General features: G+C 42.3%; 2 protein-coding genes across 6 annotated transcripts in view; both read right to left on the reverse strand.

The window, feature by feature from the left end:
* kirrel1b (kirre like nephrin family adhesion molecule 1b) overlaps nucleotides 1-14350 on the reverse strand; it is a 95224-nt gene extending 80874 nt beyond the window's left edge. For both annotated transcript variants that reach the window (XM_058069917.2, XM_058069909.2), the window contains exon 1: nucleotides 14118-14350. In XM_058069917.2, the coding sequence (XP_057925900.2) occupies nucleotides 14118-14163 (46 nt within the window). In that variant the 5' untranslated portion in view covers nucleotides 14164-14350. The remainder of the gene's footprint in view (nucleotides 1-14117) is intronic.
* A 1746-nt stretch (nucleotides 14351-16096) lies between these two features.
* cadm3 (cell adhesion molecule 3) overlaps nucleotides 16097-24080 on the reverse strand; it is a 174187-nt gene continuing 166203 nt past the window's right edge. For all 4 annotated transcript variants that reach the window (XM_078794759.1, XM_058091024.2, XM_058091040.2 and 1 more), the window contains 2 exons: nucleotides 18704-18829; nucleotides 16097-18605 (listed from right to left, as the gene is read on the reverse strand). In XM_078794759.1, the coding sequence (XP_078650885.1) occupies nucleotides 18487-18605; nucleotides 18704-18829 (245 nt within the window). In that variant the 3' untranslated portion in view covers nucleotides 16097-18486. The remainder of the gene's footprint in view (nucleotides 18606-18703; nucleotides 18830-24080) is intronic.

The following is a 24080-nucleotide window of genomic DNA, read 5'->3' on the forward strand; positions in this document are numbered from 1 at the left end:
AGCAAGGCCAAACAGGCAGAATCAAATCTATTTGTGGCCGGTTGGCCACCGAGGATACATTTAAAAAAAATGACCTATAAATGGCCCCTGCGCCACACTTTGGACACCCCTATTTACAGTCTTACAGTGTAAGCGTTGTGCTTAATGATTTCTTTAGGAATTGTTTGTCTTCAGGTTTTGCTGTAAACGACAAATGGGAATTCTCTCCATTCCCCTTTCCCTCCCTAACTCCCACCTCCTTCTTTCAATCCCTCCATTCATCCCTCGCTACACACGGCACATCCAAAAGTTGGGTCACCATAGCAACAACTGCCGTTTTACCTAAATCCCTCCCTGTTAAAAAAAAAAAAAACAAAGCGTGTTTCCACTGACATGGGGTGGCGGCGTGCGAGCAAATAAACCACGTGAAAGATGTGAGGGGAATGGACAAGATAGGAGAGGACGGATTAGAGGCAGAAAGACAAACACGGCGAGACAGGAAAAGACGGACACAAAGAGAGGGCTGGCGAGGGCGGACAAAGAGAGGCAAACAGGTAGCGGGCAGGGAAGAGACGTGTGTCGCCATGGTAACACTGACAGAAGCCTGTTAAGGCAGAAAGAGAGGGGCTGCTGCTGAGGGGAGGGAGGGGGGGGTGGATGTAGGAAGCTGGCTGTCTCCTTGACAACCGTGGAATACTGAACCAAGGAAACACACACGGGGGTTAAAAAAAAAAAAAAGTGGTCTTTCCTCGCATCCTGTCTCTTTGTATGCATGTGTGGCGTTCATGGCGCTTAGGACTTTTCAGCAATAGTGTGACTCGTCCCGGTCTTATCACACGTGTCAGACCAGGCCCGTTTCCAGCACGGCGGCTGAGCCAATTTGAGCAAAGACAATCACATCCAAACGCGATAAGGCCTCTGTGGAAATCATGTCGCTTATCAGGCACTCCTAATTACTCCTCGGTAAACATGCCAGCATAGTTCGTCGCCGTGGAGCACCACGGTGGCAACGTGGTGAGAGCAACACGGCCCCTGAGGCAGAACGGGATGAAATTAGTCAACTTGTCTGACCCCCCCCAATGTGTTGATTCGCAATTAGCGAATCAACAAACACCGTGAAACTTAGCTAATGCTTTAAAGCGGCTAATGTCTAGCTCCCGACTCGAGTGCTTAAAATGCACCTCCGGTCATAGCAGATATTAGGGTTGGGATTGATAAACCAATGTGACCGGATATCGGTACAAGTCTCCTGTATTAGTATCAGCCATAAGTCTTTGGATTAATCAATTGTGGAGACATGCACCAGTCCCGTGGCAGAAGCAATCTGTTGAGTGTCATATCAACAAGCCTCAAGAGCCCGGGGTGACGGCGAAAGGATTGCTTTCGGACGTACATGGCGGTGAAAAGTTTGGGAACCACTGCTCTAGCCTGCAACTATTTACTCGTCACCACTACGTAGCGCTATTTACTTTGCCTAGCTAGTGACCGCAAAAGATTTTCAACACATCACCATAAGAAAATAAAACTAAACAAAGTTTGGAATTTCTTTGGATTTTACAAGGGAACAAAACTTGACCAGCCAGTACGGTAACTTTTTAGGTACTTTTCACTTTCAGTATGGCTCAATTTTGCCATTAGAATAAACAGGATCAAATTTAAATGGGCCAAAACAGCGGACAATTTGTCTGGCATTGTGTTTTTTGTTAACGATAATTATTCATTTCATATCGGTTCCACGTGGTACCTATTTTGGACCTGTTTATATGCGTTTAAAATTGTTTTAAACAGGCAAGCTAGCAAGCTAGCTTCTTCAGAAGCTAAGGATGTTTAGTGATAAAATACATTAGCACAATAATAACACGACACATATTAACCGCAAAATACGCGTAAACCGAAGCAAAGTTTTGGTGTAAATCTTTGACGTTACGCCCCCGACCGTATTATCCCGGATGATGGGGGGAGTGTAGGGTATCTACAGCATGATACACAAGCGCTTGCTGGAAAATTCCTGGGTGTACGGTGCGGAAAATTTAGGCATGGTTGCAAAATTGATGTAATTTGGCCGTGCAGTAGTGGCGTACAATACCGCTAAATTAGGTATCGATCCAATACCAAATACATACAGGGATAGTATCGCCGATATCAATACCGATACTTTTTAAAAACTGAAGGTGGCATCATCAACCTGAATCCGAAAGATTTTTGTATCACCTTTTTTTAGGATTTGCACAAATTCAGGAAATAATTTGGGCAGAGTTTATAAGTAAATCAAAAATACTTTATTGGCACAATAAAAGCTTTTATTCCCGCAAAATACGCGTAAACCGAAGCAAAGTTTTGGGGTAAATTTTTTACGAAATTGGAAAAAACTGAAACAACGCTAACTGGGGCAGATGCTAACCAAGGTTCCACTGTAATCCAAAACATCGAATTTGAGACACGTCTAGTCTGAGATGCAAAGAAGCACAATGAACTACTTTTAGGTATGTTGCTATATCTTAGCTTAGCCTTACAAAGAGCAGACGTTTACCAATCATATTACTCCTTAGCACAGGTACATGATGGCAAATCCTGCATATTTACCCCCATGCCGGCTCATTAATGCACACTCAAGACATAATTACTGTATTTCTAGCAGCATAATTGCAGTGTGCGGCAGATGGCTGTCGGCTAACTGGCTCGCAGTTATGCCTAATAGCTATTTGCTATCGATGTAAAACAGGCAAACGCTCGGCTGGCCAGCAGCTATAGCTTAAAATAGACAGCTGTCCTGTGTGGGCTCAGCCCGAGTTTGGATGATGGCCGCGTGCGCCTCATTATCCGCAGCAGCCAGTCGGCCGTGCACGCATCGGCCGTAAAAGCACATCCAGGAAGAAAAGTGATTTCCCATTTTATGTCTGACTGCGCCGCCGCTCGATGCAAAGAGAAAGAAAAAAAGGTAAATTTATGCAGGAAGAACTCGCCCGCGTTTATGGCGGATTCTAATGACCGTTCCTTCTGGAAAATAATTAGCTTAGCGAGGTGAAGTGCAGCAAACAGAAATGATTAATGAGTTGGCGTCACATAACTGTGCTTCAGAAAGACTGTTTACAAGGCAGGAAGATTCACCAGAGACGTTTTTGTCTGCAGTTTTATCTTGCGACTCACCCAGGGAAGGAGAGAAAGGGATATTCCTGCTCAAACAAGAAGACTAATTACAGGGGATTAAGTGTGTGCACAGGGAATAGTGAGGAAAATCTCTCTCAAAACCTTTTGTTCCCAAACATTCATTCCTCTCTGCAGCTGCAAAGTGCGCTACATCACACCAAAGACGGCTTTTAAGAAACCAGGCAGGAAGCGTTAATGACAATTTTAAGTAATATATTGTATGAAGGTTAGCGTGCAGGCCTCACAGCTAGGAGACCCGAGTTCAAATCCACCCTCGGCTATCTCTGTGCGGTGTTTGCATGTTCTCCACGTGCATGCGTGGGTTTTCTCCGGGTACTCCAGTTTCCTCCCACATTCTAAAAACATGCTAGGTTAATTGGCCACTCCAAATTGTCCATAGGTATGAATGTGAGTGTGAATGGTTGTTTGTCTATATGAGCCCTGTGATCAGCTGGCCACCAGGATAGCATAGGGGATAGGTTCCAGCACCCCCCTCGTGAGGTTAAGCGGTAAAAAATGAATGAATGAATTCATAATTTGCGTTGGGCAAAGTGTGCGTTTATCCTAGTTCTAGGATAAACGACTTTGCTAAGGCTTGGAGGTGTGGCTGATGTAGCACTGTGTGGGGGGTTGGGATTTCCCTCCTATTTTTGGGAATGTCCTAACATTCTAAAAACATGCTAGGTTAATTGGCCACTCCAAATTGTCCATAGGTATGAATGTGAGTGTGAATGATTGTTTGTCTATATGTGCCCTGTGATTGGCTGGCGACCAGTCCAGGGTGTAACCCGCCTCTCGCCCGAAGACAGCTGGGATAGGCTCCAGCACCCCCGCGACCCTTGTGAGAATAAGCGGTAGAAAACGAATTAATGAATGATTCGGTTGAGCTGGTTTCATAATTATACCTTTTGAGTGTTAAGTTGGTGTGTGATGAACACATTCCAAAAACATGCTAGGTTAATTGCCGACTCCCAATTGTCCATAGGTATGAATGTGAGTGTGAATGGTTGTTTGTCTATATGTGCCCTGTGATTGGCTGGCCATCAGTCCAGGGTGTACTCCGCCTCTCACCCAAAGACAGCTGGGATAGGCTCCAGCAATCCCGCAACCGTAGTGAGGATAAGGGGTAGAAAATGAATGAATGAATGAATATTGTATGAATATATACATATGTATGCTTGGTTTCGTAGTACAGGCTTCCACAGTAGTGCGCACACACCGGGTTAAAGTGCGGTAAGCCTTTCAATAAAGACGTTTAAGGTTTTCAATAAATAATGCTAAAGTTATTAATATGTTAAAAGTCATCGCTCATGAGTCATCAACTTATTTCCTAAAACCTTACAATATGCTGCAAGTTTGTAAAAGCGGCTGAAGGTTTTCAGCTGGAGTCTCTGGATGGCACAACAGTTATCCCTGTAACCCCGCTTGTTGAGTGTTAGGACATTCCCAAAAATAGGAGGGAAATCCCAACCCCTCACACAGTGCTACATCAACCACACCTCCAAGCCTTAGCAAAGTCGTTTATCCTAGAACTAGGATAAACGCACACTTTGCCCAACGCAAATTATGAATTCATTCATTCATTTTTTACCGCTTAACCTCACGAGGGGGGTGCTGGAACCTATCCCCTATGCTATCCTGGTGGCCAGCTGATCACAGGGCTCATATAGACAAACAACCATTCACACTCACATTCATACCTATGGACAATTTGGAGTGGCCAATTAACCTAGCATGTTTTTGGAATGTGGGAGGAAACCGGAGTACCCGGAGAAAACCCACGCATGCATGGGGAGAACATGCAAACTCTACACAGAGATGGAAGCGTGGAATTGAACTCAGATCTCCTACCTGTGTGTAACCACTCGACCGCCGTGCAGCCCCAACGTGAATTAGTCTTGAAAATGGCCGCACCACGTGACAGTCTTCGGCAGCTCAAGGAAATGCAACACACAAATATACGTACCAGGGAAAGTACCATAAACAAATCCTGGCAGAGACAGTTTTTAACCAAAAAGAAGATGACAATAAACTAACTCTCTTAGTTTTCTGTGGCATAAGGACAATGACGTAAACAAGGAAATCATTGACTACTGCGCAAGACCATCAGAGCAGGTGCAAAAAATTATGGAGCAGACATAGTCAAATTTGTGAAGAAGCACTTTTACATGGATTTACTTGATCTTGCAGGGTGAGTAGACTATTTCCAAAAAACACAAGCTTCACAAGTCAAAACTTGCCCCACTTTGTAAATGCAAAGGCTGGCACAAATGACACCTGATCGAAAACCAGCAGAGATGGCTCAGGCAAAAAATGTCATCCTCAAAAAGACACAAAGGGCCCACTCTGAAACCGAACTTTCTTCCCTTAATGCCAGCAAGCTTATCCCAAAACAGAGCCCACTGCAAAAGCTCAACCCAGTCTCACAAAATGGTCTCGGTTGGAGGTCGACTCAGACATTCTGGGATCGAGAACTTTGAAAAAAGCCCAGTAATTCTCTCTCAAAACAGTTATGTCTCCCTTCTGCTTCCTTGTCAGCATCACGAGCTAGTGAAGCACCAAAGTCATCACCTGCAGGACTTTGGCCTTTAGATGGCAAACGACTAGACAACTACTGTAGTAATCCACAAATGTATTACATGCCGCAAACTATGTGGAAAACAACAACAGGGTATGGTGGATCTACCGCCCGAACACTACAAAGACTTTCACTTATGTCGGCCCTGATGACTTTGGGCCTTGGACTATAACAACAAGGGTTAGGGTTAGGGTTACATGTACAGCTCGAAATCTGTACCAAGTACAGATGTCAAAGTAATTGAATCTCTAGACACGTCCAGCTGCATAAAGCCCTCCGCCACTTCTTTGCACCAACAGGCCCTGCTAGACAGCTGCTCTCTGATCATGCCACAATTTTGTTGACACTTGAAAGGAACTAGGAATTGAACAAATCAGTCCATCGGTACCTAACAGACCAAGGTTCCAGCAGGGATTTCAATCCACCACACACCACACCACATGGGGGGGATCTTGGGAGTGATGATCAGTGTCACCCGCAGAGTCTTGGACTCAATGCTGTTACAAAATAAGTCATTGACTCACCAAGTGTTGTGCACACTCAACCATCATACATGTGAGGCCACTACTCGCAGTGTCCGATCCACCTCAATGCCCATCAGACAAAAGTCCCACCTGGAGACTTCCTGGACAAACACTTTTATACCAAGCAGTGGGGACGGGTTCAGACTCTTGCCAATTGGTTCTGGAGACACTGGTGGCGAGAGTATTTGCGGAGACAGAAATGGACTGCAGAAACCTCCATGTTGTTGGCCTAGTTCTGCTTAGAGACAAGCAGGTCACACACACGAGGGTCACTGCCATGTTTACAGGCAAAGACCACCAAGTAAGGAAGATTGAGGCAACGGCATCGGATCAAGTCTGGGTAAAGACTTTTACTGAAAGTTATTCCTCTCATGCAGAAGGACTGAATGTGGAATGATTTATGAGTCCAGTTTTGAAATACATAATGCAGAAAATATTTCTATGTTGTTAAAAGTGATTAGAAGTTGTTTAGATGAATAATTCAAGTTCAACTCCAGGGTCTTCATTTGTGGTTTAGCTCAGTGTCACTGACATCTTTGTTGAAAACGCTACAGCATTTTTATTGTGTTTTATTAAAAAAACAATGCCTTTATTTAATGGCAAATGAGCACCCAAACTTAACTTATGCTAACGTTTTTTTGTTGCTACAACTGCTAATCATTTATAATGATGTGTAGTTATGTAAAGACACATGTAAAATGGAGTAGATTATGTTTATGCTATGCTTAGACTGCCATACCAGCAAGTAGTTCTGCTAGAAGTCATATGCAGCGATTGTGTTTTGATCTGACAAACCTTAAGTAACTTTGATCAAATGTACTATTAAAAATCAATTTATATATATCACTATATTGACACTTACTATGGTACCCATTATGTCATTGGATGCTCATATCACCTCTTACTTCGGTACAAGGTACATTATTTAAAAAAAAAAAACTTAAAACTGTATTAAGGAAAGCAGGAAGTGAACAAATGTAACAGTTAGTGATTGTAAAAGTACCAGATGGAGGGGTAGGATTTATTAAGCTTTGGTTCTTCCTACTCCTTTTGGACATGTGGAACTGTGAACTGATTATGGGATGCACTCAATTGTAATCTGATGTATGTTCAAATGAAATTAAACCATTTCCATTACCAAAATGTAAATTGTATGACATGACTGTCACTTAAAACATCACCATACAGCTCGTAGTGGCAACAGTTTGACCCTGGAACGGATGAATCCCCTTCACATTATTTCCTATGGGTTTCCCCGACAGGTTGGGCTATAACTTTGATGACAAGAGTTCTGAAAAGAGCTGTTATGAAGTTATGACTCCTATCAAAGTCCACAAGCTCGTTAAGGCTGACATTTAATTGATTCATGGCTTATTTGCCTTTCACGACTGACGACTTAACAGGAGTCCTGCAGGCGAGTGACAACATGCGACAGGCAATGACATGTTCCGGCTAAGAAAGTAATTACCTTTTCAATTAACTCTCGCCCATTTAATTAATTTTAACTGCAGTCAAAAAGTACGTCTTCGATAGCCTTCCTACAAATTTCCTTCAAGTCGTCTTGTGTTGCTACGGTAACACTGTCTCCCTCTCTCCCTGTGGTACACCCCCACTTTCCCCTCTCCTCCAGCGGCTGGTTGCATGGTTGCTATGGAAACAGAGTTATTTAAAAGAAGAGGAAAGAAATTACCCCCCCCAACAGACACTTTTACTCGCCTTCTGCTTCCTCCATCACATACACACACCATGAACCCTACAAGGTGGATTACATACAAAAAACCTTAAGGGGTTCAAGGTTATAACGAATCTGTGATACCAAAAACTACCTGGATGGACCCCCTCAATCCGCCTTTCTCTGCCACCCTTGGGGGTCGCCCCGTATAAGGCATCACCAAGGTGAGATAGTGTCACCAATCTTCTCCGCAGAACCCCCTTCTCGTCGCTTCATGGAGTGTTGACAAGCCAAGCTCTCGTCATTGTGATAGTCATCAACGTCACGTTAAAACACGCTAACATAGGGTGGGTGGTGATGTATCCCGGCTCTCATCATATCTAATCACGTCATCCATCGCCATTTAGGTCCACAAAAAGAAAGAGAAAGGAGGCGAGCGACGAGATAGAGTGAGATTTTTTTTTTAAAAGGAGCATAGGGTAAAAAAAAAAAAAAAAAAAAAACGAGGTTGTGACGGAATGAAATGGTTGGTTTCCAGAAGTTCAATTACAGATAAGGGAAATAAGGCCTCCGTGGGACTGACTGCAAGGTGCTAAACGTTGAGTTCCAGTGAACGATAGCGGCCGCGCTGGGTGTGGAAAATGAAGATTAGGAGTGTTACATGTTGCCTTTCTGCAAGACGGCTGATGAAATATTACAAAGTTTGTTCGTTAGCGCTAACTTCCACAACTGTCCGTGGTAAGATGACTTTAAATGCAATGACACGCTCGCGTTTACGCCGTTTAATTCAATTGGTCCAGAGATAACAGTTGCGCTTTTTGAGGATAAAACGCTTTAAATATAACATATCACACATTATCAAACACATCAAAGCAAGAAACTTGATTGGGTTCAACTTGCCGCATTATTTTAGTCATGTTCTTAGTAGCCACGTTTACATGAGGAGTTTTTCTCTTTCCGAAAGGAATCTTTCCAAATTACCTTTCCGAAAGCAATGGTATACATGGAAAGGAATATTTCAATCGCCTGTCTACATGCGCCGCTATAATCAACCAAAATAGTCAATGGGGCATGCCCAGTAAAACGTAAACATCAACATCACGTGATACCGACTTCGATTAGTTTTTCTTTCACTTGTTGGAATAACTCCGTATTGCCAGTTTTTCGTTCCTCCAGTCTTGAAATTTAGTTTGAATCATAAACAAACTTTCCGCAGCAGTCCAGTGCCGATTGCTCGCCTCCATTTTTTTAAATCGAAGAACGTCTGGATCTGCGTGTTACGTCATACCTCAGCATTCGCTGAAAGAACGCACCCGGGATAAATTTATTATGGAAAGCAGGAAGTGAACAAATGTAACAGTTAGTGATAGTAAAAGTACCAGATGGAGGGGTAGGATTTAATAAGCTTTGCTTCTTCCTACTCCTTTTGGACATGTGGAACTGTGAACTGATTATGGGATGCACTCAATTGTAATCTGATGCATGTTCAGATGAAATTAAACCATTACCATTACCAATTTAAACAGGAAAAGATAAAGTTCATTCTTGCTAATATTTTATAATTAAACTTGGGACATGTTTCATATAGATATATATTTTCTTTTTTAATAAAAGTGGACTTGTGAATGGCGTATAGAAGGGTTTAGATTCTGTTCCACAGATGGCGCTAATGCACACGAAAGCTGCTTGCCAACCGCCAATAAACAACAGAAGAAGAAAAACACCACAAAGAAGAAGGCACTCTGACAACTTTCTGAATGAGCGGGTACAAGATACCTCAATCTGATTGGGGAAAGGAATATTCCACCCCTGGGAATCCGATTATATATATTTATTCGGATTGGCACTTTTCTTTCGGAATGAGGTTACATTCTTTCCGTTTAAGCAAATAACGTGAATGGAATTGGAATATTTGGGTCCATGTATACGTGGCTAATGGATCCCTGCTTTTTGCAGGACTTCCATTTCATGCATACCAGTTAAAATGTCTATTTTTAACACACAGCTCGCTCCTCCAAATCCTCCGTCTCGCTTTAGCGATGTTCTTCGATTTCAGATCAATAATTGCAACGTGTTGTAATGTTTCCCTCTTCAATTACCATTGTTCTCCAGCAACGGAAGCTAACAAGCTGAATCCGAAATATGCCGTACAGAATCATTCAACACGTTCAGAATTATTTGGAGAATGACGGTTGAGTTTTTAGGGATGTGGACATCATGAAGACATCATGACTTCATGCCAGGCCTTCAATGCAGCCTGCTTCACTTGCTGCTTGTTGGTGGATGAAATCAACTCATAAGTTTTTGAAGGGAACGAAATTGCAGTTTTCCTTGGATATGTCAGTAGCTTGATCTCAGACTGGGAAGGCAGCATAAACAAGGAAAGAAAACTCCAAAAACAAACATAATACAAACCTTCCTTGGCTTGAATGCAGACACAAGACTGTTTCTGGTGCTGCCTTACAAGCGCCACGCACACACACAAACACAAACACTCGCTATGCAGGGCAGAGACAAAATGGGGAAAAAGCTGCTGATAGTGATCTCGTAAAGGATTCGACTGATTTAACAACTCCTCATTGTAATTCCTCAAGTTGTATCTGAATGGATTTTTACGTGGGCGGTCCGTTCAGTGGTTCTGGCTCACCTCAGTGAGCACGAAGCGCTTAGACGGCAAGCAAATACTTGAACGCGAGAGAGAGAGAGAGAGAGAGAAAGACTGTAGTGCTTTCTCTCTCTCTGTCTCTCTCTCTGCCAGCCTGTTTGTTGACATAGATCTTCACAAGCACTTTGATGCGCTTTGTGTACTCCAAGGGTTGTGTGATGGGGAGATTCTTTGAGGCTCTCCTCGCATCTTTAAGTCGACTTCTAAAAAAGAGACGGGTGATTCCAGACTTTTATCGCCTCCGGTTGAAGACAGAGCAGGAACACATTATTCCTTCTGGCGGTGCTGAGGACCACCGCATGGCAGACACAATAAGAGGTGATGATGTCAATCACTACATCAAAAATAAATCTTCTGACTTCTTCATTCCGGGATGCTACTAAGATCTCAAATTCCTGAGACAAAGACAAACATGTGTTATTTGGAGGGGGGGTTATTGGGACATCCATCTCACGGACAAGGCCAAGCGGTCAGCTCATGTTTGCCTCCAGGCTGCTAACAACAGGTGGTTACCATGACAATGTGAGAATTTAGCTGCGTGCATCCTCTGGCGTCACACGCTATGTCCCACCAGAGGATTTCTGCAGCGAAGAATCATGGGGTGAAGTGGCCCCCGGGACCATGACCGCAATTTTTTCTGAAGCTGGAATGTTGGAAAAAATACCTTTATATAAGTTTGGTTGCCAGTGGTGGCGTACCGAATGGGGCGGAGCTACGCTGGAGGGATTATGTCTCACAGCTGTCCCAGGAAAGCCTTGGTGTCCAAGCCAGCGAAGTCTGGACTTCCCTATTGAGAATGCAGCCCCAACCACCCAGACCCAGATAAGCCAAAGAAAATGAATGGACGGATGGACGAGCCCAACAAACTGAAACAAGCCTGAGCTTTTCTTACTGTCTCTCACAAAGGCAACAACACATGCAGAATTGCCGTATGCCTTTGGGACAATATGACATGATAACATAGAAAGCCCCTGATGCCGCCTTTGGACAGTTCCGAACCCTCTAGAAAGTTGTAAAACCGGCTAAAACCTTGTCCTACAAAACAAAACATTGACTAAAAACTCAAGTCTTGTTTTGAAACACGGGTCATCAGGTCCATTCTGGGGACGGTCTAGGGACGTTTTATGTTCGAAGGTTTGGATGTTTGAAATTGCCAATTTTCCAAAGGGATTCATAAAGTATTCCGTCTGTCGGATCAGTTTTTCCATTGTCTAGCAGAGGGGTAGCTAACCTGCGGCTTGCGAGACGCTCTTAGCCCGGCTCTTTTGAAGGCATGAAAGCATACCGAAGTTAAGTTCATTACAGTATTTGCGTGTGCACTTTGCTCGCGTTTATTACTGTATTTTTGCTAGCATGTACATTGAATGAAAATAGATTGAAGTTTCCCAGTCAGATCGTAATTTTCCGGGAAAATTATTTGTAATGGTAATGCAGGGCTCGACAATAACGATGTACCGATGGCCCGGGGCAAGTTAAAACAAAGTTCGGTCAAGTAAATCCAATCATTAATATTCCCGTCGGGCAAGTACACTTTAGCATGCCGTACTGCCAAGAGTTTTTTTAAAAGTGGTTCTTGTTGGGTGTTGGTAAAACACGGACTGCGTAATTCCGGTGGTAATTTGCAAACCAATCCTTGCAAATCTTGAAATGGACCAATCAGAATCGTTTATTTAGACCGGGGTCCGTAATTCACAATCCGCGTTTTTCTTGTTCGCGATCAACCAATCAGCGATGGTTTGACTAGGAAAACATCTATCATGGCGTCCCTGCCAACATGGTCTAATTGTTCAACAACTTGTGAAGGAAAACAGCAAAAAGTGATGAACCAGTGCCTCCTAAACAAGTATTTTATTAGCGGCAGCAAATCAAATGATGGCACAGGTGAGTGAATCACATTGCTGTGACAATTTGAAGTGGTCACAATGAAACACCACCGATTAGATCCAATACCAAGTGCTGATTTTTGCACAAGCTACAAAATCTAGTGGTTCAATTTCTGCCATCTTAACATACATCTCCACAATTTTTCAGACATTCTTCCAAATACAATGCACCAGTACTATTATCTGATGAATTATCAGCATATATTGATATATGATATCATTATGGCAGTCTTTTCATTTTACATGGGGCAAGTTCGGGCAAGTAGTTCTCACCTTAAGGATTCCCCATGGGTAAGTCATTTTTGTTTTTAACGTAGAGCCCTGTAATGGTTTAATTTCATTTGAACATGCATCAGATTACAATTGAGTGCATCCCATAATCAGTTCACAGTTCCACATGTCCAAAAGGAGTAGGAAGAAGCAAAGCTTATTAAATCCTACCCCTCCATCTGGTACTTTTACAATCACTAACTGTTACATTTGTTCACTTCCTGCTTTCCATAATACAGTTTAAGTTTTTTTTTGTTTTTTTTAATAATCTACCTAGTACCAAAGTATGAGGTGATATGAGCATCCAATGCCATAATGGGTACCATAGTAAGTGTCAATATAGTGATATATATAGCACATCATGACTGTTTCAAGACTCTTCATCCTTGTATTTAGCAAACATCAACTGCTTGTATTGTTTCTTGAATTGGCTCATCGTTGTGCATTGTTTGAGGTCCTTACTCAATCCATTCCATAGTTTGATTCCACATACTGAAATGCTATGGCTAGCATAACGTAGTCCTAGCATAGAAGTGTTTCAAATGTACTTCTTCCCTGAGATCATATTTCTCCTCTCTTGTAGAGAAGTATTGGATGACATTTTTAGCTAATTGCTTATTTTTAGCCTTATGCATTATTTTAGCTGTTTGAAGATGAACTATATCAGCAAGTTGAAGTATTTGTGATTTTAGAACGCTTTTTAACATAGTCCTAGCATATATAAGTGTTTCAAATTTAGTTTTTCTATATTTAGGGAATATATATTTGTTTGTAGACATGTTTTTAAATCTTCCTTCCTGGTCTTTGTATGGTTCTGTTAAACACATCCCTCACTAACTTTAGAGATAGCATCCTACTATGGCCTCAAACTCATTGTGTGAGGACGTCAACAAACAAAGACAACGCCGCCGTTGCTGAGATGTCACTGCATATCACCGTCTGCGGACCGCCAACACCGTTAGCTGGCGGCGCTGCGGACTCAGGTGGTCATCCAGGTACAAACACACACACACAATTAAAGTGCATCACTCCACCTCCATTAATCACATCTGTCGGCTGCCTTCCTCAGTGGATGGGAGATCAACACACACACACACACACACACACACATTCAATGAGCTCGTGCACATTTGCAGAGGTGGCACGAGCACACCGCTCCACCTGCATGAGTCCAGCGTGACTCCGGTTAAAGCAAACGAGGACACATGCACGTGCACAGCCAGCCACCATGTCGCCATCACGTCCGTCATTCCCGCGCAAAGGTCACGCGCAACCCAAAAGCTTCTCCAGCGCCACGTGCACACGCACTTCCCAAAGACAAAAGAAAACAAGAAGAAAATAAACTTCGTCGATGTGTGTGTGTTTGTGTGTGTTTTGTGTGTGTGTGTGTTGATCTCACCTGGCCTCAAAGTGAGGACTAAAGTTAGGATCCACAAAGGTGGCATGGTTCAGCCGAGCGCGTGTACGTTGGCACCATCAACTCCTGAAGGAATCCTCATGAGGGGGGGGGAAAGAAGATTAATTTACATTTTTTTGTGGCTGAAGAAACAAAATAATCATCTCGCTCCTTTCGTTCTTCATCTCTCTTTCTGGTCCTCCTCTCCTGCTCTCTCATTTGAAGAGCGCACACTCTGCTGCTCGCGCAGCAACCCCCCACCCCACCACCCCACCACCCTCACCCTCCACGAGCAAGCCCCCTCCCACATCCCTTACACTCGTGCGATCTTCCTCACCCCGCTCTCCCCCGTCTCTTCGCCAAAGCTCCGTTTTGTACCCGCATTAAAGTGAACACTTCCCTCTAGCGGCCAGTTAAAGAACTGCGCGTTAAAGACCTTTCAACACAGGCTCAACAGTCACGAATAAAAAGAAGTTACAATGCCACTACTGCTGATATTACTACTAAAAATAATAAAGTTTGCTCCTGCGTTAATATAAGAAATGATCAATGGCGTCTTTAGGCCTATATTAAGCCCACCTAAATAATTTTATATTTTTTATTGATATTTTATGTATTTTTTATTGATTTTTTTATTCTACAAAAAAAATCTCTGACAAATTTCATGTAATAAAGCAAAAGCAAGCCAATAAGTAGGCTAATACTAGCATACTATTACTAGTTGTAGTAGTAGTTTTGCAGTGTAGATTGTGTGTACTTGTGTAAATTTAATGGTGGCCTAAAACAATTGAGTATCTCTACTAAATCTGTCCAAAAGTGGGAAAGTTATATTCCGGTTCTTGTTTGTTGTTTGTTTTTTGGATTTTTTTTAATTTTTTTATTTTTTTAAATGTCTACTACATTCATTCATATCCTGTGTATCCTCCCCCCCGTCCTCAGAATCTAGTGACGCCTCTGTTCTGCACAAAACAGTAAAAACAATAAGTAAAATACTCATTAATGAAGCAAAACTAACAAAACATAATAAAAACAAACCAAAAACATTAAAAACAATAACAAAAATGAACAACAAATAAGAGAAGTAGTTTTAAAAAATTAAAAGTAGACCAAGTATTTATTTATGCTGATTCACAAACCTTAACTCATACTGTATTGTAGTAACAAATTGTTATTCTGCCCTATAATTTTATTTTTATTTTAGAATTGGTAAATGAAACACGATGAAGAATACAGAATTGAACAAATGCATTGAAAGGACAAGGGGAATAATTCAGTATGCTTCTTCCTACAATTATGAATTGTGGTATTCCATTGTAACATGCATGCATGTGCAAAAATAATCAAACCATTATTAAAATTGTGCCTTGTTATTAGCTGGCGACAAGCTACCTCTCGACTGAAGTCAGCTGGGATAGGCTCCAGCATACTGTGACCGTCACCCTAGTGAGAATAAACGATGTAGAAAATGGATGCATGGATGGATTTTCAAATCATGAACAAAAGACTTCACTACATTTTTATTGCATTATGCTGTCCTCTGCTGGCCAGTCTGTAAACTACAGTCAGAAAACGGCTTGTATTATCAGCTCGCCCGTATTAACTCATTTTCTCTTGTTACAATGCAGAGAAAAGAGATAGAAATGTGTTTATGTTTCGCAGAAGGATTGTGAATGAAAAATTCCCCCAAAAAATTCCCCCTAAAAGTGTGATTTACCTTTAACTTCAAACACACACATATCCATATGTGGTGGTAGAACCACGTGCTTTTGTCCAACCAATCAGAAAGATTCTAATATTAATACTAGTATTGGTATTTATTTTAAGAATTAATGTATTTCAAAAATAAATATACGTATTATAATTTTCTCTATATATTTTTAAACAAATGTGATTTTTTGGAGGGGATTTCGAAGTATTTCAGTGAGTGTACATTTTAATCCCTTCAATGTTTTGCATGCAGGAATAAAAAGCAACGACCTGAGTGAAATTAACCCAATTGCATCTTTATTGAAGTCAACAAACTGGTATTTGAACCAAAACTGAAACTAAACAAAATCAACTAAAATCCCCCAAAAGGAAAAAAAAGCAAATTAAGTACAATTTAAACATAATAACCAACATCGGCAAAGCCACCACAGCATGCGGCTGGCTGGGACTCGCCTTTATAGTGACATCATCATCATCCTCATCCTCATTCGTCATGGTAACAATGAACAAACATGACAGTTGTATTTGTCATGTGATATGAAAGAAGACTTGTCATTAAAAAAAAACAAACAAATGACACTAGCAACAAAGACTAAAATGCGCCTGTTTGGGTTCATAACACACACTTGACACTCCTACACACATAAAGAGTGTATGGGTGCACGCTAGTATCCAGTAAAGGCAAGACTATATACACAGATACAAAAAAATAAAATGTTTAAATGTCTAACGTTCAAGTTTTGGAGCATCTAAATGTCTAAAAAAAAAAAGGAATGATTATCAAGTCAATGTGAGGAAATGCAACGACATAACTTAAATGTACACAAAGAAAAGCTGCTCTTTGCTGACACCTAGTGGCGACTGCTCAACACTGCAACGGACGCACCGGAAGGTGAATATTCACGTCCTCCTTTTTTGTGTGTGTGTTCTGCCAGACATCTTACAGTAACCTCTTGTGCCTGCTTGTAGATCAGAGGATGGAAGGATGACTTTTTGTGCCCGCCCCCTTCCCCCGAGAGACATTGTCGCTTCCCCTTGACACGTCACCCACACTATCTAACATCATCCACAGGTTCTCATGCAAGCTACCATGCTAGCACATTAGCTATAAGACGAAGGACGGGACGACCAATTACAGGCAAATATAGGTCCATTAGTTTTGTCAACGACGCTACGATGCTTGGGAGGACAACGCAGATATGCTTCTTGTCTTTGAACAGACCCCCATGGGGCTGGGGCAGGGGGCGGGGGTGGGGGCCAGGAAGTGGGTTGTGGGACAAAAAGCGTATGCATCCTCTGGCCTGCAGATGTTATGAACATCGGGAGAACCCGACAAGTAAGAGACAGCCAGCTTGCAAATGTTATTTAGGGGTACAAGAAGAATCCCTGAACACCCCCCCACCCCAAAAAAAACAGTGTTGGGACACTGGGGAACGTTCCCAAAGTGGTTCCTGGAAGCAACCAATTGTCCTGCTAAGATAGACAACTAACTGATCACTTGAAGCGTCCATAAGGAGCATGTTTGCAAAGACATCAATCACCTATATGGAAGCTTGGGGGCGGGGGGTGGCGGGGTGGTGGGGGCGGCTTTGAAGGTGAACAAGGACTCAGACGATCTGATTGATTAAGGAATGAAAAGAAATGGATGAACGCAAGCACAGGAAAAAAAAAAGACGAGGACGTTAAATAAAAGTTCTTGGACAACTTTCAGGCTAGGGACCCGCAAGCCTGGCACGGAGCCCGCCACCCGTCTGCGGCCCCCGCTGCAGCCTCTTAGCGAGATTGCCATCTATTTCCATCACGCTGTGCCTTGCCAAGACCCGCCTCTGCCAGCGCTTCCAGTGACACGATTCGCTGATGGGAATCCTTTTTTTTTTCCAGATGACCATAGGCCTTATTCGGAACAACGTTTTTCCTGCAAACTTGGGAATCGAACACGGGTATGATGACTGTAAGTGTAAACACTGAGACAACTCTCACATCCCGAGAAGGAATAAAAAAAAACCACAGAAGTCCTTTTAGAAATATTAAAGTTAGTTTACATTGCAACGCCTTTGTTGGTACTTCTTATTAGCATCTTGTTTTGTACGGTCTGTAGTACTCAAGTAGGAAAACCAGGCAATACGAGTATTGAAGGAGGAAGGGAAGTACATGAGTAGTGTTCTTATTTACAGCCTTCTGTCCATACAAACAATTCTATATTTATAGATATTTAGAGCTATATTCATACGTACATGGAGGGCCTGTTAGCATTCCGACCGACCGCTCGGTAGTAAGGACGTTACGGGCGATGTCGGTCTTGGGGTAGCGGCCGGGCGGGTTAGTGACGTGGTGTAGCAGCTCAGGAAGTCGGAATGTGAGTTACAATTTTGGAGCTGGTTAGAAAAAATGTGGAATCCAAATAATATAAATAATAATAATAATAATAATTCATAGGTTAGTAGGAGGTGTGTTGGTTAATGTGACGCTCTGCATGTGTGTGTGTGTGTGTGTGTCAGTGCAAATCTCACATCCCTGTATCGATGCAGAGGACCCCCCCTCCCCTCCCTTCCTCCCCACCGCCCCTTCTTCGACTGAATGGCGTGAAAACAAATGCAAGATTGTTCGTTCCTTCTCTCCTCTCCTGCTCCCTTCACTCCTTCCATCCTTTCTTCCTCCCTACTAATTAGATGAAGTACTCCTTCTTGTCCTCCGCTCCGGAATGCCCGCCCTCTGCGTTGATGATGGCCGTGTCGGCGTCTGGAGCGTCATCGGAACCTTTGGCCTCGTGAGTCAAATATGTTCCTGTGTTGGATGAGGGATGGGGGGGTGGTGGGTGGGGGGTAGGGGGCGTATCATTATGACTGTACTTACTATGTCGGGCAAATACTCTACATGTATACCTTTGTGTCTGATGAGGTATCTTCCGAGGACGATGAGGAGGCAGAGCAGGATGAAGACGATGACAGCCACCACACCTCCGATCACGGCGTGGTCCACGCCTGACGAGGTGGACATGGCGGTGGGGTCTGGCCGGGTGAAGGATAGAAAACAAAAGGGTGAAGATGAGGTCATTGAAACAACATAGGAGACATTTGGAATAAATCATTCCTGCACAAACCCTTAATTATACATGGATGTTTATGATGAATAAAACTTAAATACCAGTATTTTTTCATGATGGTTGTGAAATCATCATCATATTAACTGATCATTTTTACCGCTTATCATCACAATGGTCACAGGGGGTGCTGGAGCCTATCCCAGCTGTCTTCGGGCGAGAGGCGGTGTACACCCTGGACTGGTGGCCAGCCAATCACAGGGCACATATAGACAAACAACCATTCACACTCACATTCATACCTATGGACAATTTGGAGTGGCCAATTAACCTAGCATGTTAATTGGCCGGAGTACCCGGAGAAAACCCACACATGCACGGGGAGAACATGCAAACTCCACACAGAGATGGCCGAGGGTGGAATTGAACTTGGAACTAGCTGTGAGGTCTGCGCGCGCTAACCACTCGACTGCCGTGCAGCCCTCGGACTTCCATCTGGTACTTTTACAATCAGTAACTGTTACATTTGTGCACTTCCTGCTTTCCTAATATAATTTAAGGTTGTTTTTTATTATTTTATTTTTAAAATGTGTCATTCATTGAAAGTGCGCCTTATAATGCGGTGCGCCTTATATATGGAAAAAGTTTTAAAATATGTAATCAATTGAAGGTGCGCCTTATAATGCGGTGTGCCTTATATATGAAAAAAGTTTTGCAATATGTCATTCATTGAAGGTGCGCCTTATAATGTGGTGTGCCTTATATATGGAAAAAGTTTTAAAATATGTCATTCATTGAATGTGCGCCTTATAATGCGGTGCGCCTTATATATGGAAAACGTTTTAAAATATGTCATTTATTGAAGGTGTGCCTTAATTATGGAAAAAGTTTTAAAATGTGTCATTCATTGAAGGTGCGCCTTATAATGCGGTGCGCCTTATATATGGAAAAAGTTTTAAAATGTGTCATTCGTTGAAGGTGCGCCTTATAATGCGGTGCGCCTTATATATGGAAAAAGTTTTAAAGTATGTCATTCATTGAAGGTGTGCCTTATATATGGAAAAAGTTTTAAAATATGTCATTCATTGAAGGTGCGCCTCATAATGTGGTGCGCCTTATATATGGAAAAAGTTTTAAAATGTGTCATTCATTGAAGGTGCGCCTTATAATGCGGTGCACCTTATATATGGAAAAAGTTTTAAAATGTGTCATTCATTGAAGGTGCGCCTTATAATGCGGTGTGCTTTATATATGGAAATAAGTTTTAAAATATGTAATTCATTGAAGGTGTGCCTCATATATGGAAAAAGTTTTAAAATGTGTCATTCATTGAAGGTGCGCCTTATAATGCGGTGCGCCTTATATATGGAAAAAGTTTTAAAATATGTCATTCATTGAAGGTGTGCCTTATATATGGAAAAAGTTTAAAAATGTGTCATTCATTGAAGGTGCGCCTTATAATGCGGTGCGCCTTATATACGGAAAAAGTTTTAAAATGTGTCATTCGTTGAAGGTGCACCTTATAATGCGGTGCGCCTTATATGTGGAAAAAGTTTTAAAATATGTCATTCATTGAAGGTGCGCCTTATAATGCCGTGCACCTCATATATGGAAAAAGTTTTAAAATATGTCATTGATTGAAGGTGCGCCTTACAATGCGGTGCGCCTCATGTATGGAAAAAGTTTTAAAATATGTCATTGATTGAAGGTGCGCCTTACAATGCGGTGCGCCTTATATATAGAAAAAGTTTTAAAATATGTCATTCATTGAAGGTGCACCTTATAATGCAGTGTGCCTTATATATGTATGGAAAAAGTTTTAAAATATGTCATTCATTGAAGGTGCGCCTTATAATGCGGTGCGCCTTATATATGGAAAAGGTTTTAAAATGTGTCATTGATTGAAGGTGCGCCTTATAATGCGGTGCGCCTTATATATGGAAATTTTTTTAAAAATGTGTCATTCATTGAAGGTGCGCCTTATAATGTGGTGCGCCTTTTAATCATTGGAAACACTGACCCTTCCTGCAAAGTGTCCTTATTCTTTGGCAGACCAGGTGTGTATGAGGTGTGTTCAAGGGGACCTATTATGCTTTTTCCACTTTTTTTTTTTTTTTTTTTGTCCCGTCCAGCCATTGGGGCAGATAGTATTGTTGATCTAAATGCCCTTACATGCTAGACAGATTCCACTTTTCCACAACGATGCCCAAGCGTCAGATAATGAGGTTTGGACGAAGTGAGCCATGACAGAAGTTTTGGATGGCTCTGCACGTTCGTTTTTTTTCTTAACCCCAAATTCGACTGATGTCAATGCAATCTGGACTTTTTTTATATGGCCTGCAGATTGCCTGCACTCAGTAAACGTGGATCTACATATCCTGAAGTCCTTTGGGAGTGTGACCAATCACAGTGGAGTGGGCGTACATGGAAGAGGGCCAAGATGGAGTGAATTAAGCAGACCGTTTGAGTCGGAAACAGGAAGTCCATGGAAACACTGCAGAAAAAAGTGCAGAATCTGGAAGCTCTCGAAAGCTTTCTGTGCGGGTTATTGTGTGTAGCTGCTCTATGGGAGTCCACAACTCAATACAAAGCGCTGCAAATGAGCATAATAGGTCCCTTATAAGAAGCAGAGTTATGATGCCATCTATTGTACTGTACAATCCCAAACAATCCCATGATGCTAATTCAATCAAATATTTTTGTTCATTATTGTAAATGTAATTTTACATTATTTGTTTTTGTTCAATTCATATTCCAGTGTGATATCGATAAATACCAGCTGAAACCCATAGCTAAGACCAACCGTGCGACATGGCATGAGGGCCAATAGAAGAGAGAATGGCGCAGGAGAGAGCACAGGTTGGTCCACACACCCACACACCCACACACACATACACAGAAAAGGCACCCTGGAGGTGAGTGGGGCTCGCTGACGAGGCGAACCAGCGAATGCGGCCATTAATCCTTCCTGTCAGCGTCAGGAGGAGAGCAGACCACAGGGACTTGACTCCGCCCCGCACTTCCTCACACACCGGACAGTGTATAGTTGACCCGTACCACTTCAAGGGTCGTGCGTTTGCATGAACGAGGCGAGGACGTGCTTCGCATGTGCAAGTGTCTCAGCATGAAATATTCATCCCCTTTTGCTCAAAGTGTCCCACAACTACACACACACACACACACACACACACACAGCCAAGTACAGACACATGACACACAAAATACACTCAGTAACCACTTCATTAGGTACAATGTCGAATAACAGACAACATATTAATCACTAAGTAGAAACCTCTGCTACGGCCAAACAAATCTGGACATGTCTGAGTCGTTTGAGAATGTAACGGCAAAAAAAATAGACATTCCTTGAACTGCACCTTGAACCAAAATGAAAAGCTTCATCCGTGGCAGGTTTTGTGTAATCTAGTTTATGTCAATCAAAATATAACTCACTTTGGTTAGCTGTTAGATAATTCACTGTCATTGAATGAAACTAATGTACATACGTAGATTCTTGCGGCAATCCAGGTCAAAGTGCGTACCTTGTCGGCTCAATACAGCGTCAAACCCTACATGACACATGCTCACTCATATCACGTTTGTGTTGTCATGACATGAATTGTCACGTTGCTGCCATGTGGAATTTGTTTTTTGGGATAAGCATTGAGTTTTTTACTGCTATTGGCTGATTTTAATCAGTGGTCGATCCATCGGTGTACCCAAATTAAATTGCGATTGAACACCTAGGAAGCAAAAATGATTTGATAAATGGGACTTGGTGTAAAGAGATACAAATAAAAATGAATATTAGTAAGTAAAAGTGAATTTTGCCCATCATTCACAATCTTTGATGAACACATTCATTCATTCATTCATTCATATTCTACCGCTTATCCTCACGAGGGTCGCGGGGGTGCTGGAGCCTATCCCAGCTGTCTTGAGGCGAGAGGCGGGGTACACCCTGGACTGGTGGCCAGCCAATCACAGGGCACATATAGACAAACAACCATTCACACTCACATTCATACCTATGGACAATTTGGAGTGGCCAATTAACCTAGCATGTTTTTGGAATGTCGGAGGAAACCCACGCATGCACGGGGAGAACATGCAAACTCCACACAGAGATGGCCGAGGGTATTGGAATTGAACCCTGTTCTCCTAGCTGTGAGGTCTGCGTGCTAACCACTCAATCGCCGTGCCGCCCTGATGAACACATATGAACACATATTTCCTTCCCCCTTTCTGTGCATTATAACGCGATAAAACAAATGAATATGAGCTAGCTAACAATGCACATCATTGGGACACACCTACGTATTTCGACTATGAAGACCTCTAACAACATTGAATGGTGTTAATGCATGATCACAGCATGTTTATATACAGGGTCAGGCAAAATGATCTGACATATTTGTAGGTTAAATAAAAGGCAAATAAAGTAAAGAAACAAAAAGTGTTTTATTTTCGAAAAGTACATACAATGCCATTTTTTCATATAATGCCCTTTTGGGGGCTGCACGCAGACCTCACAGCTAGGAGACTTAGGTTCAATCCCACCCTCGGCCATCTCTGTGTGGAGTTTGCATGTTCTCCCTGTGCATGCGTGGGTTTTCTCCGGGTACTCCGGTTTCCTCCCACATTCCAAAAACATGCTAGGTTAATTAGCCACTCCAAATTGTCCATAGGTATGAATGTGATTGTGAATGGTTGTTTGTCTATATGTGCCCTGTGATTGGCTGGCCACCAGTCCAGGGTGTACCCCGCCTCTGGCCCGAAGACAGCTGGGATAGGCTCCAGCACCCCCGCGACCCTTGTGAGGATAAGCGGTAGAAAATGAATGAATGAATGCCATTTTGCTTTGTTACCAACTTCAGAGCTACTGGATCTGCATTGAAACTAAAATCAACCGGCCGACCTCGCACCGCCAGAACTGATTTTATTTTTAAAACATGAACCAGAATGGCATTATATGTACTTGAGTCTTTGTCGCATTTTTTTAGCTTTAGCGTCGAATATTTACAATGATGGCTGTTGTTAGCTAGCTTATATTAACTTCTCGCACTAGAATGCACTGAAAAGAAGAATGACATTATATGTACTTTTGAAAATAAAAGCCCTTTTTCTTTCTTTATTTGCCTTTTATTTAACCTACAAATGTGTCAGATCATTTTGCCTGACTCTGTACAAGCTGTGATCATTAACATGTACACTGATGA

This window comes from Doryrhamphus excisus, linkage group LG11, assembly GCF_037039965.1.
Source record: "Doryrhamphus excisus strain RoL-2023G ecotype Guam linkage group LG11, RoL_Dexc_Guam_v1.1, whole genome shotgun sequence".
NCBI classification, from domain to species: Eukaryota; Metazoa; Chordata; class Actinopteri; order Syngnathiformes; family Syngnathidae; genus Doryrhamphus; species Doryrhamphus excisus.